At 42.8% G+C, this 15,087-nt stretch overlaps 2 protein-coding genes across 7 annotated transcripts in view; one reads left to right on the top strand and one right to left on the bottom strand.

The window, feature by feature from the left end:
* Positions 1-3,643: 3,643 nt before the first annotated feature.
* Positions 3,644-6,896, bottom strand: LOC140917650 (SH3 domain-binding glutamic acid-rich-like protein 3). Of its 2 annotated transcripts, none has more exons than XM_073360926.1 (3): positions 6,409-6,896; positions 5,306-5,473; positions 3,644-4,188 (listed from the first exon to the last, which is right to left on the bottom strand). In XM_073360926.1, exons 1-3 carry the CDS (start codon positions 6,454-6,456, stop codon positions 4,087-4,089), a joined length of 318 nt encoding a protein of 105 aa, XP_073217027.1. In that variant the 5' UTR covers positions 6,457-6,896; the 3' UTR covers positions 3,644-4,086. The 2 variants fall into 2 exon arrangements, with proteins under 2 accessions (XP_073217027.1, XP_073217028.1); XM_073360927.1 differs by lacking the exon at positions 6,409-6,896 and adding an exon at positions 5,860-6,395.
* Positions 6,005-15,087, top strand: part of LOC140917649 (TLR adapter interacting with SLC15A4 on the lysosome-like) — a 37,269-nt gene continuing 28,186 nt past the window's right edge. For 2 of the 5 annotated variants that reach the window (XR_012160940.1, XM_073360920.1), the window contains exons 1-2: positions 6,628-7,376; positions 8,762-8,920. The gene's annotated coding sequence lies outside the window, so the exon portion shown is untranslated. Of the gene's footprint in view, positions 6,026-6,627; positions 7,377-8,761; positions 8,921-15,087 lie in introns of those variants that run through there. The other 3 variants (XM_073360923.1, XM_073360924.1, XM_073360922.1) reach the window with 3 other exon arrangements.

Below are 15,087 nucleotides of genomic sequence, written 5' to 3'. Positions count from 1 at the left end.
CTGCAGTGATACTAAGTAGGTGGGACAGAAATCTAACATTCACCTTTATTGAGAGGTTCTGTATATCAGCTCTGTAAGATGATAAAAAAAGTATTTGTCTTAGGGCCCAACCCTGCTATCTTTGTGCACGTGAAAGTCCTGTTGAGTTCAATGGCAGTTTTGAGTTTGAATCTGACAAGATCAGGCTATATAGATGCAGCTTCAGAATGAAGTTCCCTGGTAAAAGAATCTTCCTTCAGCAGATCAGGAAACAACATATTAAGGGCCTGGTCCTGCAATCCTTACTTATGTGAGTAACCCTGACTCATAAAAGAGTGCTTATAGGAGTGAGGATTTCCAGGATTGGGTTCTAACTCACTGCAGTTCTAATATCTGATCTGGCTGGTAGATTCAGTAGCCAAATGATAGTCCTCAGAGGGTCTGTGTGCTTTGTGTGTTCAGTTATTAAACCAGCTAGCAATCTTTCTACTGCATGCTGTAGAAGCACTAAACTGAATTCCCAACCATAAATTGTACTGTACATTGTCACCAGAATTCCAAACTATAGTCACGTGTTTTCAGTTTAACTATTATTATTTGTATGTGTGTGTTTAGGTTTTTAAAGAATGTTTTTGAATGAGGAAAAGGCATATTTACTTACCTATTTATAGGATGAACTTTTTTCTTGTTTCTAAATCAGAATTGGGAGCAGTTATTAAAGTTACTGTCATGTCTTTGAATAGTGTCTTAGTTCTGTTGTCTCTTCCACTCTCACTTGCCATTATTTGGTATTTTAATAAGTGGTCCATAATGTCATTTAGGAAAAGTGTCTTTTGTGGTCTCTCATCACAAGGAATCCCATTTGCATTTGCCTTATATGTTTCACTTGTATAACAGATTCATTTCATGTTTTGTTTACTGTTTTTAAAATAGTCTTAAATGCAAAGAATATTGTTACTCAGAAATGCAAAGCTCTTCAATAAAAAATGAATTCCAAAAATCTGTAATAAAAACTGCATGTCTGCATTTAATGTTTACTTAACTTGTCGTTTCAGGGTACAGTGATGTGCACTGTAATAATAAATTTTTACTATACACAGTTTTCTTCATTTTTTAAAAATTTTCCATATATTTTGTTGTTGTTGAACCATTTCAGCGTCATGTACTCATTACTCAATTATTTGGAAATATACTGGAAACTGGAATGCCTCTGCAGTATGTATTGCTAATTTAATCCATGTTTAACTTGGATGTAGAGGAGTCCTTGCTCGCAATTTAGTAGGGGTTATGAATTTTGACTTATGTTTTCACTGCAGAGTTAACTTGAGTTATCTACACTCAAGTTACTTCTCTCAAGTTAGTCTACTTTGAGTGAAAGTGGTCACTCTGCAAAATAACAGTTGAGCTGCTCTGTTCACACTGGCACTGCAGTTCCTCAGGTGTGGCACTAAGACTTCTGGGGGAATATTTCAGAGTCTTTGCACTGTGGTAGACTGAGCTGGTCTATGAATACTTTTCCAGTGAAGTGTGGGAGAACTTGTCTGTCATTTCTGGGTACACTTGGGGAACAGTGGGAAAGCATTGGAGGACTAGTAGTACTCCAGTGGAAGCAGCCTGAATCCACACTACACAGTGGCTATGTTAGCAGCTGAGCAGTACTAACTCGAGCTTTAGATTACAATCCTCTTTATAACAGAAGACCATTATCAGATTCCCACCTCACTCTTCTTTTCTCAAGACTTAACATGCCCAGTTTTTTTAACTTTCCTAATAGGACAGGATTTCTAAACCTTTTATCATTTTTGTTGCTTTGCTCTGGTCTCTAATTTGTCCACATCTTTCCTAAAGTGTGGTGCCCAGAATTGGACACAGTACCCCCAATGAAGCCTCACCCATGCCAATTTGACAATTAAAGTACCTCCTGTCTTACTTACAACACTCCTGTTAATACACTTCATGTGAGCCTTTTTTGCATCTGCATCACATTGACTCAATTGGTGATCCATTATAACTCCCAGATCCTTTTCAGCAGTACTATCACCTAGTCCATTATTCTCAATTTTGTAGTTATGCATTTGATTTTTCCTTCCTAAGTGAAGCACTGTGCACTTGTCTTTATTGATTTCCATCTTGATTTCAGATCAATTCTCCAATTTGTCAAGGACATTTTGAATTAGTTTTCTTGTCCAAAGTGCTTGCAACCCTTCCCTGCTTGGTGTCATCCCCAAATTTTATAAGCATACTCTCCATTCTTCTATCCAAGACATTTATGAAAATATTGAACTGTACTGGACCTAGGACTGACCTACATGGGGCCAGAGTAGATATGTCCTCTCAGTTTGACAACAAACCACTGATAACTACTCCTTTGAGTATGATCTTTCAACCAGCTTTGCACCCACCTTATAGTAATTTAATCTAGACCACATTTCCCTAGTTTTTTTTGAGACTGTCATGTGGGATTGTGTCAAAAGCCTTATTAAAATCAGGATATATCCCATCTACTGCTTCCCCTCCCACTCCCATCCAGTGGGCTAATAACTCTGACAAAGAAAGAAATTAGGTTTGGTTTGGCATGATTTGTTTGTTAGGTTTTCCTTAAAATTCATCATGCTGTTCCCTAACTTAAGGGATCTGCAAAGAGAGGGAAAAGTAGGTTTCACTGACAAGATCAGGCTATACAGATTCAGCTTCAGAATGAAGTTGGTTTTGGCTATAGATAGACAGATATGAGAGAGAGAGAAAACTGGAAAGTTTTTATATATATAATATTTTTGTTTCAACATTAGTACCCTGACACTGTGGATGAATGGACAACTATTAGGTTTGACAAAAATACTAAGGAAATTAAATCTGATTAATTGAGAGGGGAAGTGATTTTTATTCCTATAATTTAAGCCCTTTTAACACTTGTTTAACTAAGACACTTAATGGAAAGGCTCTTTGTAAGGATTCAACACTGTGCCTGTTAAACTCTTAGGGCTAGTCTACACTGGCAATGCTAAAGCGCTGCCATGGCAGAGCTTTCACATGCGTTGTGTGGTCATGGCGCAGCCTTGTGTGGTCCACGAGGGCTGTAGCTGGTGCACGGTCTACACTGGCGCTTAACAGCGCCGAAACTTGCTGCGCTCAGGGGGGTGTTTTTTTCACACCCCAGCACTGTAAATTGCCAGTGTAGACAAGCCCTCAGTTCCACTGCCGCTGGCTCTGCACTGTGGCTGCATGCCCACATTCCTTTCAAGTCATAGGTTTGGTTCTGCTATGATCCACAAAACTGGCAAACCCAGCAAGCACTTAAACTCACTGGACTGCAAAGTCATTCTCTCTCTCTCTGTGGCCCAATGACTGTTCCACTGTGGATAAATACTTAAATAGTCACTGAACCAGAGAGCAAGTGTGGTAGGAGAGAATGACTTTGTGGTCTAGTGGTTAGGGCACATACATGGGAGGTAAGAGGCCCTAGCTCCATACCCCTGCCCCAATCACTCATCTATCCACAATGGAACAGTTTCAATTAGTGAGACTGTTTTCCAAGAAAGAGAATATACAGAATATGAAAGTAATTCATGTGTCGTAAGAGTAGGATGCAGTACTATCCCATGGTGGAAGAAAGATGATATGAGGTAGTACTACCAACAGAAAATAATCACAGTTAAACCAAAAATGATTATTAATTACTATACTCATTGCCTTTTATTGAAGGTCCCACATAAATAAAACTGCTCAATGAATATAACAATATAATATTTCTAGATATACTGTATTAGAGAAAAATCACCTCATGCCAAAGATGATACAAAAATATGTATGAATTACTTTGTTTAATAAAAGACCGCTGAGAAACATGGAAAACAGTAAGTTGGCTTTCAGAACAGAAGAGGGTTAGAAGGCCTTTAGGACATCTATCTTCTAGTTTGGTTGGTTGAAAAACTGCTTTTGAATGGTACAGTGTGTAGTCTATCAAAGAAGACCTGAATCTGCTATACTGTAATATTAAAACACAAAAATACATAAGATTTATTTACCCTGAATAATTAACAAAACAATTAAGAAATAAATATATTTGGTTCCTGAAGAATTATTGGAGTTCAGATCTGGATACACCCTTTAGACAGTAATTTCCTCTCTTGCAGGCTTGTCTATTGATGCCATCTTCAGAAACTTCCAAACTTCTTCATTTTCAGTTGCTTCATATAACATCTCAAAGTCCTAAAAGAAATGCAAATCCATGTGCTAATGGCATTAAATCCCAATTCTGTTTTTGTAAAACCCAATATGTCTGTGTGCTTTCTCAGCAGTAACACCTGCGTACACTAACCTCTGGCAAGATTGTTTTTGTCTTGCACAAACATCATTCCAACATATTCCAATTCATAACTCTGATGATATGAAGATTTCAGAAAGTGTGACCATCTGCATTTATTGCACACACAACTACCTAATGTCAAATCCATGGTCAGTAAATGCTGGCCATCTCCTTACTCCCAACAAATTACAAGATAACTTGAACTAAATGGAACTTTTGGACTGATTACTAACAGTGCCATATCCATGTTAAAAGCCTACTGCATAAAAAACATTACAATTTGTTTTGTATAGCATCTTTCATACAGCAGTATGAAGTCTTTCCTCTGTTACAGTTGTGTAACTCCCAATGAACAGTTGGAGTTTCACCCACCTAAATAAGGGTAAAACTCAGCCTCTGTGGCTAAATTTTGTCTCTGTACAAGAAGGAAAAAGCATGCAGACAGCCACTAAGGCCTTGTCTACACTGGAATTTAGTCATTGCTATAGATTCACTGATACCAACCTCTAGTGAGATTTGCACTGCGGAAACTTACCCTGTCTTGAAACTGGGTAAAATGTATCTGCAGAAATCATCTACACTAGTGGTTTGCATCAGTGCAGCTACACTGGTGCCTAATCGCACTGTAGACCAGACTCAAAGCTAGCACAAGCAACCTTGTATGTGATGTAATTAGCCAGAAAAAAGCCCAATTAATATTCTGAGGCATGCACCATGGTTTAAGGGATTTGGTTTGCTGAAAAATGACATGGCTAGCAACTCCAGCAGAACTCCTTGTGAACAAGGTGCTCTCAGTAGTATCTGTGATGCCCTTCGCTGTGCAGGCTGGAGGAGGTAGTTTCCAGTCCCTAAAATGCATGGTTAGAATGTTTCGTCTTTTTTAAAATACTGTTATTGTGTTTATCTGATAGCTGAAGTGAATTAGCATGCAAAATTCATTCAAGGCATGTAAAATTCTCTACAGACATACTTATTGTACACCTTATTGTTTAAAAACAAAATCTAGATTTTTTTTCTTACTCCACAGTAGTCATCACCATTGAATATCTGAGGAGGTATTGCATTAGGATTACCAGCCTTCGCCCTCATCTCTTGAAGCAGTTGTTCACTGAGGGATACATCTATTAACTCGTACTTTGTTTTGTTAATGTCCAAAATGCGAGTAACTTCTGCCTGTTTCTGCTTCACCTAGATAAAAAAGACAAATGTTAAAAACAGGCTTTTATTCCTGTTAACAGCCCCACTTGTTTTAATTTTTTTTAAAATAATTCCCTCACACTGAAATATCATTCTATCTAAATAGCTAATCAAAAACAAGTTAGGAAAGCTCATGTGCAGTATATATTGCTCAGATTTTCCCTTTTAAGTTGTTTTGTTCAGACTGGAACTTGGCGCACATACTCTCAGCCTGTGAAAGATTTGTTTCCAAATATTTTTAACAAAATTAGTTGAATATTTTCAGGTTTCAAGGATCATTTAAGAACCTTATGGGGGTCAGAGATCCCATCTCTTCATGGTGGGTGGGTGGTGGGGTGCAGCCTTTGTAGGTGGGAGGACCCTATTTCACTGCTCACCATGTGGGGGTGCGGGAAAGTCATGTTCAAGGTGGGTGGGAGGTTAGGGTGGTGCTGCCCTATGTGGGTACTGGAGTCATGCTTGATGCTAGCAGTGACTATGAAGTTGAGAGGGCCCCTCTTGCTTCTGGTGCGTGGATGGCGAAGTCCCTCTTGGTGCTGCTAGGTGGGTGGAGGTGCAGCCTCCCATGTGTGGAACTGGGGCCTTTCTTGGTGGTGGAGGTGCAGCCCACTGTGGGTGGAACTCAGGTCCCCCAAGAGGCTCTTGGTACTGGGGGTGCAGTCCCGTAGGGGAGGTGCTGGGCCCCAGGGTGTTGGTGGAGGGGTGCAGCCCTGAGGGGGTGGCGCTGGTGGGGAGGGGCGCAGCCCCAAGGGGGTGGCGCTGGGCCCTGTGTGCAGAGCTGTGGGGGCGGCGCTGGGCCTCGGGTGCTGGTGGGAGGGGGGGTGCACCCCTGAGGGGCTGGCGGCGGGGGGGGGGTGCAGCCCTGAGGGGGAGGCGCTGGGCCGCTAGGTGCTGGCGAAAGAGCGGGGGGAGGTTGCCCCGCTCACCTGCCTGGATCCGGTGACGCTGGTGTAATAGACCCTAACGGTGCCCATGGTGAGCGGGCCAAAGCCACTCCGTCCCCGCCCGGCCCCTCCTCCCTCACAGGCCGCGCGCCACACGCGGTTGCTAAGGCAACGAACGGCTGCCGGCGCGGAAGGGCCAGGCTCGTTTCTTGCTTCTGATTGGCCGATCCGGGCTGTCAGTGAAAGTCAGCCCTGCCCCTCAGCTCCTGGCCTGCTGCTCCGGTCTGCGGGCTGGTGGTCGGATTGCGGTGCGCGCGCGCCGGGGAGCGCTCTGGTTTGCCGAGCCTGGCTGGGGCCGAACGGGGGAGCAGCTGCTACTGTACCGCCCGCCCGCGCCGCGTCTCCCGCAAGGCCAAAGCGGGCGGCTGCTCACCCCCTCCTCCTTGCAGCGCCCTGGTTTGGGAGGCCCAACCCCGAGCAGGCGGCCTCCCGCCCTGCCCGGTGTCTTCTGGGCTCCCCGCCAGCTGCCTTCCCTGCCCGACCCAGCCACGCCTCCATGGCTGTGGGGCTCCTGCCCCTGTGACTTGGGAGTGCCAAGGAAGGCGAGGGCTGCCCCCATTTCCAGCCCTGTCATTTGTGGGACCCCCTGCCCCACCAGCAGGTGTGGCGCCTCCTCCCCCAAGACCTGCCATGCACACCAGGGCCCCAGGGAAGAGCTGAATCCCCTCAGCCCCCCTACTGCTCATGTCCCCATTCCCAAGCAAGAAGAGGGCAGCCCCAGATGTGACCCTACAATACACAGGGCTACTAAGCCGGAATGGGGCTCCTCTTGGGGCTCAGATGTCAGCAGCCCCTGCCTTGGCCCACATTTCACAGATTCAGCATTGAGCCTGAAGATCTGTGACATCCCACAGACTCTCAGCATCCCAGCAAAGCCAGCCTGGTGATTTGTGAGGCCCTGTTGCCGGCACCCAGGGCCAGAGGCGAACAACAGCAAGGTTCGTTGCCCGGTATGTGTGACCCAATGATCACAACGGGGTGGAGAAGCAGAAAAGTTTTATTTGCAGCTGCAAACAAGATACAGGGAGAATAGAATCTCAAATCCTGCACACAGAGCAGGAAGTTACGCAGGCTTTTATACATCCTTTCTTCAGCATACTTATCCAATAGCAAGCTGCCCTAAGTATCCATATAGCCAGCCAATCCAGTTACCAGCTAGTTCCCTTGTTCTCAGTACCATCTGTTAAACCATACATAAAGCTGCTTTATTCAGCATTTTTCTTCCATATCTGCCCTGTTTGGCCTTGTTTAGTTTCAGGCAGTCTGACTCTGCAACATATTGTTGCAGAGCCTCAGCATAACTGCTGTGAGTGCCTCCAGGCGGGGGGGCAAGGACACTTGGGCCTAGTGCGAGGGGGCTTCATCGACACTCGTGGTCTTCCGTCCCCTCGAATTACCTAGTGGTCATGCCCAGTGTCCCCAACAGCCCTATTTGTGTATCTTTGTTTTTTTTAAAGACATATGGGAATGTCAGGCCAGCAAAAGAGGTTAGGTGATAAAGAGATCTGGGTTCCTTTCCCAGCTGTGTGCTGTGGACTTCAGAGCAAAATATCTGCTGATGAAATGTCAGTGGCTGCAATTGCTTCATGTCTGACTTTGGGCAATTTGTGAGACTTTTTCCCCATCTCTGAAATGGAGTAACAGTACCTGCCTCACAAGGAGTATGGCGAAGCTTAATTTGTTAATGTGCTTTGAGATCCCAAATGGAAAAAGGCTATTAGAATTCCTAATGTTACTGCTGTATAAATCCAAATTTATTTGTGCCTGCTATATCTTTGATTTGCCACAACTTGTAAAAAGGGAAGAGACAAGTGGGTTTTGAAGAAGTATGAGAGTAAGCACTAAAGAAATTTGTCATTTTTGTCTATGAAAAATGCAACTAGGCCCCAAAGGTAATGAACAATGGTAGGAGCTGAAACAATACAGTCAGTAGGTGGTGCGAAAGAGACATGATGCTGTAGCACAACTAAAAATCTCACAAGGAACATGTAGTTATGTTTACACTAGGGGAACAGGAGGGGGCATCTGCATAGATTTATTTTGTGAAAGTGACACACCATTCTTCCCCCTAACACCTCCTGGACCCAAGACTATGCAGGGGAACTCCCTTTTGGGGGCCCATAATAAACACAAAGATTCTGAGTGTTGCAGCCTGACAAAGAAAGATGGAAGGCTTCTTGCACCTTTCTGCCATTCATGCAGGGGCATATCAAGCCACAAGCCTGGTATGATTTAGGGCTCAATCCTGTTTCAGTGGGGGAGGGATCCTGCTTTTAGTGATTTTTATGGAAATATGTGTGTTTGTTAATAACGTATATACTTTCACAATAAACAGATAAACAGAAGAGGCCTCACTGAGAAATTGGAACACATGGGAGGTGAGCTGGCAGTTGCTTCAGGAACCGAGAGGTATTAGAGGAGTTGAAAGAGATTAGGGTTGCAAAAAATGCAATGTTGGTGCAGTGGGTGAAAGAGGCAGATAGACCTACACCAGGTAAGTTTGAAAAATCAATCAGTGTAATCAATTTCTATTTCATATTTGTGTATAAAAGGTATAGTCTTAGATGAAATATGGGATATATTTTGGTTTTTTTGGAAAAGATTATGTTAAATCTCACCCTGAGCTGCTACTAATTATAATTTATTTTTAATGAAGCACCATAGGTGTGCATGGCACTTTACAAGTAAATAAAAATGAGAGATCTCTGCCTCACGTAGCTTACAATCTGAAAAAGTCATAATACTGCAGGAGATGACAATAAACAATGGCTGAAGACAGAGATATGGGAGAATGAGTCGCAACAGAGGAAGATCATAAGATATGCCTGTTTTTACCTGTTCATCATTTTAGCATGGGACTAGAAGGAAGGCTTCATTCTGTTTGCATTTTTCTTACCCGAGTTTCTATAGTCAGATATCTTCATATATCTCTTTCCTTATAAATTCTGTTTAATGTTTTAGACTTGTCATTCAAAGACCTGCACTAACACATTTATGTGACTTTGTCACTGTTTACACTTCCACTTGTAACCTGCATTCACCTTCTCAGCTATCTTTGATGTCTCCTTTACCACATTTTGTTAGTTTAAATATTGGGTCTTTGGTCGAGGCTGACACATTACGGTGGAAATACCTTCTTCCTCCCTCTGTGTGCTGCTGACTCCTTGGCACACTTTAATACAACGTTTAATTGTTGTTATCCTCCAAATTATTATTTTACCAAATCTGGTTGTCTGTGTGTTATCCCTGTATTGCATGGCTCTAATTCATAAACAGTACTGCAATTAACACTAATTTAGTAGCCTCAGTAGAGGAGCCCTGGAGTGAGTTGTATGGAGTTTGAACTACCCCGTCTGCTCTCAAAGTTGATTCCTCCAGGTCAGGGTTGAGACGTGTTAATGAAGATGGAGAAATGCTTATTTGTTATCAGCACTGAATCTGTTGTGTAGAAAGAGAATTTCACTCATGATGATATAGTGGAAATAGTTACTTCAAATAACCTTTAAATATTAATTATTTTTATGAGTTCAGTTGGACTCAGCTCTGTATTAAATGTGTTTCTTACATTCACTTAGAACACAGTATGGATGTATAAGGGAATACATAGAATCATAGAATATCAGGGTTGGAAGGGACCCCTGAAGGTCATCTAGTCCAACCCCCTGCTCGAAGCAGGACCAATTCCCAGTTAAATCATCCCAGCCAGGGCTTTGTCAAGCCTGACCTTAAAAACCTCTAAGGAAGGAGATTCTACCACCTCCCTAGGTAACGCATTCCAGTGTTTCACCACCCTCTTAGTGAAAAAGTTTTTCCTAATATTCAATCTAAACCTTCCCCATTGCAACTTGAGACCATTACTCCTCGTTCTGTCATCTGCTACCATTGAGAACAGTCTAGAGCCATCCTCTTTGGAACCCCCTTTCAGGTAGTTGAAAGCAGCTATCAAATCCCCCCTCATTCTTCTCTTCTGCAGGCTAAACAATCCCAGCTCCCTCAGCCTCTCCTCATAAGTCATGTGTTCCAGACCCCTAATCATTTTTGTTGCCCTTCGCTGGACCCTCTCCAATTTATCCACATCCTTCTTGTAGTGTGGGGCCCAAAACTGGACACAGTACTCCAGATGAGGCCTCACCAATGTCGAATAGAGGGGAACGATCACGTCCCTCGATCTGCTCGCTATGCCCCTACTTATACATCCCAAAATGCCATTGGCCTTCTTGGCAACAAGGGCACACTGCTGACTCATATCCAGCTTCTCGTCCACTGTCACCCCAGGTCCTTTTCCGCAGAACTGCTGCCTAGCCATTCGGTCCCTAGTCTGTAGCTGTGCATTGGGTTCTTCCGACCTAAGTGCAGGACCCTGCACTTATCCTTATTGAACCTCATCAGATTTCTTTTGGCCCAATCCTCCAATTTGTCTAGGTCCTTCTGTATCCTATCCCTCCCCTCCAGCGTATCTACCACTCCTCCCAGTTTAGTATCATCCGCAAATTTGCTGAGAGTGCAATCCACACCATCCTCCAGATCATTTATGAAGATATTGAACAAAACCGGCCCCAGAACCGACCCTTGGGGCACTCCTCTTGGTACCGGCTGCCAACTAGACATGGAGCCATTGATCACTACCCGTTGAGCCCGACAATCTAGCCAGCTTTCTACCCACCTTATAGTGCATTCATCCAGCCCATACTTCCTTAACTTGCTGACAAGAATACTGTGGGAGACCGTGTCAAAAGCTTTGCTAAAGTCAAGAAACAATACATCCACTGCTTTCCCTTCATCCACAGGACCAGTAATCTCATCATAAAAGGCGATTAGATTAGTCAGGCATGACCTTCCCTTGGTGAATCCATGCTGGCTGTTCCTGATCACTTTCCTCTCATGCAAGTGCTTCAGGATTGATTCTTTGAAGACCTGCTCCATGATTTTTCCAGGGACTGAGGTGAGGCTGACTGGCCTGTAGTTCCCAGGATCCTCCTTCTTCCCTTTTTTAAAGATTGGCACTACATTAGCCTTTTTCCAGTCATCCGGGACTTCCCCGGTTCGCCACGAGTTTTCAAAGATAATGGCCAATGGCTCTGCAATCACAGCCGCCAATTCCTTCAGCACTCTCGGATGCAACTCGTCCGGCCCCATGGACTTGTGCACGTCCAGCTTTTCTAAATAGTCCCTAATCACCTCTATCTCCACAGAGGGCTGGCCATCTCTTCCCCATTTTGTGATGCCCAGCGCAGCAGTCTGGGAGCTGACCTTGTTAGTGAAAACAGAGGCAAAAAAAGCATTGAGTACATTAGCTTTTTCCACATCCTCTGTCACTAGGTTGCCTCCCTCATTCAGTAAGGGGCCCACACTTTCCTTGGCTTTCTTCTTGTTGCCAACATACCTGAAAAAACCCTTCTTGTTACTCTTGACATCTCTCGCTAGCTGCAGCTCCAGGTGCGATTTGGCCCTCCTGATTTCATTCCTACATGCCCGAGCAATATTTTTATACTCTTCCCTGGTCATATGTCCAACCTTCCACTTCTTGTAAGCTTCTTTTTTATGTTTAAGATCCGCTAGGATTTCACCATTAAGCCAAGCTGGTCGCCTGCCATATTTACTATTCTTTCGACTCATTGGGATGGTTTGTCCCTGTAACCTCAACAGGGATTTCTTGAAATACAGCCAGCTCTCCTGGACTCCTTTCCCCTTCAAGTTAGTCCCCCAGGGGATCCTGGCCATCCGTTCCCTGAGGGAGTCGAAATCTGCTTTCCTGAAGTCCAGGGTCCGTATCCTGCTGCTTACCTTTCTTCCCTGCGTCAGGATCCTGAACTCAACCAACTCATGGTCACTGCCTCCCAGATTCCCATCCACTTTTGCTTCCCCCACTAATTCTACCCGGTTTGTGAGCAGCAAGTTAAGAATACATAATACAGCAGAAAGTATGCATTTCTGATAGTTGGGGCAAAGCAGTGGAGGATCTACACAGAGCGCCTTCAAATCCTTGTTCAAGCAGTGCACATGACATAGGTAGTGAAACTCTTCAGAGGAATTTAGAAAGAGGAAATGGACAAGTCACTGACAAGGGAACATGGTTGATTTGGGTCATGCAAATGCAGATTCACATAGCCAAAACTGGACTGTGTCTGTTTCTCACCCTATATCCAGCAGTAGCTGATAGTGGACAGATACAAGGATGCTGGGATTCTGGAACATATGTTGGAGCTGAGAATTCTTTACCTTAGCAGTGCTGCTTTGAAGATCATTTCCTCCCAAAGCACTTTTTCAGGATAAGGGCCTATGAGATATTGTAGTTGCCATATAGTTTACATGCACTGATTTTTGGAGCCTGGATTAATTTGGATTTGAATATTTGTAATGCATAATCCCATCTGTGTTAAAAATCTACAGCATAGTCCAGTTTCTCACATAACCAACTTCACTTTGCACAAGAGGAGAGCTGGAATGCCTTTGGTTTAGCTGTCTCTAGTTTCATTCAAATAAATGTTTGCATACAAGCGCATTATTATTTTGTATCACCTCAAAGTGTGCTAGTTGCTTTATCAAATACACAAAAAGACAAGGTCCTTTTGTAGAAGAGTTTACATAAAGGATGGTGTCTTTGCTGAAGAGGGGACAGCAGTCATTCTAACAAGATTAGATTGGAAAAACAAGGAAGGCAAAAGTTATATAGGACCCTGCTTCTAGTTTATTTTAATTCATAGTTAGGATACATTGTCTGTAATACTTTACTACTGAGGAATCAATAAATTGGTTGTGGTTATTGAAATGTAAAAAGAGGGTACCACATTCAGGATGTCTAATGTATTACACATTTGTGTGTTTCATTTGTACATTTTCCCTCCATCAGCATATGGTTAAGAGCTTTATTCTAGTACTCGCAAGACAATTAAATTCTTATTATCCACCAAAGAGAAGGAAACTTGATAAGGGAACCAACCAAAAACTCTTTCAGTGCCTGTGTATCTATTAACTAGTGCTTGAGAGCATTGTACAATGTTAACAAACTGCTTTCCCACTTGGAAATCCACATGACTTGTCAGTCATATCAGTTGGTCACTGACTGATTTGAAAACCAAAACTACATTTGTCTTCCGCCGTTCATGAGCTTGTTTGTTCTATGACTTGGGACTAGTGGCACTTTATATTTTGTTCCGTACTATTTCATTGGAAGGTTTAGGTTTTGTTAGTTTTTTTGCCTGATTAAACAGATCTCACAATATAATCTTAGTTCTGCAACTAAAGAAAGTACCACTGTGTTCTTGTAAAACAGCCCTTTAATTTAAAGAAAAAAAGAAGTAACTAAGTTAGTGAAGGATAGACATTTCCCAATTTGCGGTCTCATTTTCCTGTATCTGGAGACTCCCTGTAATGTATGTCAATGGAAAAAACTGAGGAGCTGAGCCACCCATAAGTTTTACATTTTAGTTTTAGAGAGTTTGCTATCCTGATTATGCCAAATGAATCTTTGTGTGTACTTTAACATACTACAGTCCATTCAGTGATAGGGCACTTGTCTGAAACTGAATTAGCTTCATATGTCAAGTAATCCAGTTACAAATGGAAATGCTATAGGAAGAATAAGCCTTCTATTTTCCACAATAGGAACCTCATTTCCAAGAAAATTTGAAGTTATCAATTTAACTTGGCTATTCAGTTTCATACAGCAAATTATAATCTCTGCCCCTGCTGAATGAAACCTAATGGAGAATTGTAAATTAATTCCTGGATTTTATGTTTTCATTTTATCCACTGAAAAAATTAACTGCGTAAGCAATATAAAATGGTAGAAAACAATACTGATTGCCTTGTCTATGTATAATATATTACAACATAATCCTGTAGGCTTCTGAGGGGCAGATATCTCACTGAGGTATCTGGGAGTTTTTACTGTGGGCCAGATTCTGATTACAGTACTAAAATGGAATGCGAGTAAAGTTCTCAACGAATAGTCCCATTGGGAGACAAACACTTGCAAGATCTCTATCAAGCATTTTACAACTACAATACCCACCTGCTGAAGTGAAGAAACAAATTGACAGAGCCAGGGGAGTACCCAGAAGTCACCTACTACAGGACAGGCCCAACAAAGATAATAACAGAAAGCTACTAACCATCATCTTCAGCCCCCAACTAAAACGTCTCCAATGCATCATCAAGGATCTACAACCTATCCTGAAGGACGACCCATCACTCACAAATCTTGGGAGACAGGCCAGCCCTTGCCTACAGACATGGTTGCAGTAAAAAAATCAGATATTTAGATGTCTAAATGCTATAATATGTCACTGCAATTCATCGGGAGTGCAGAATTAGTCTGCAAATTTGGAGGCTAGTTTTGAAATTCAGCCTCTAATTTGAGCTGCCTTTGCTAACCCATGAAGCTCACAATTACTGCTTCCCTCCTGGCTTGGAGGAAAGAGAAATGAGAAAGTGAGAGTTAGTTTTCATTTAAAAACAAAATAAGTTTCTAGCCTTTTTCCTGACAAAGAAAACGTAAGAAAACCAATATGAGTTTTGAAAGCTTGTCACTGATTTTTTTCCAAGATTGTATGTTATCCACAGTGCCTTGGCTTCCAGTCAGCCATGGTTGGCCTTTAGGGTCTGGAGAAGTGTAACCATGGGTTGTTTCATTATTGCGACGATCCCAAATCATGTCAC

Source organism: Lepidochelys kempii, chromosome 9, assembly GCF_965140265.1.
Source record: "Lepidochelys kempii isolate rLepKem1 chromosome 9, rLepKem1.hap2, whole genome shotgun sequence".
Classification (NCBI taxonomy): domain Eukaryota; kingdom Metazoa; phylum Chordata; order Testudines; family Cheloniidae; genus Lepidochelys; species Lepidochelys kempii.
Note: the sequence above shows the minus strand (reverse complement) of the source record. Positions and strands in the feature narration are given on the sequence as shown.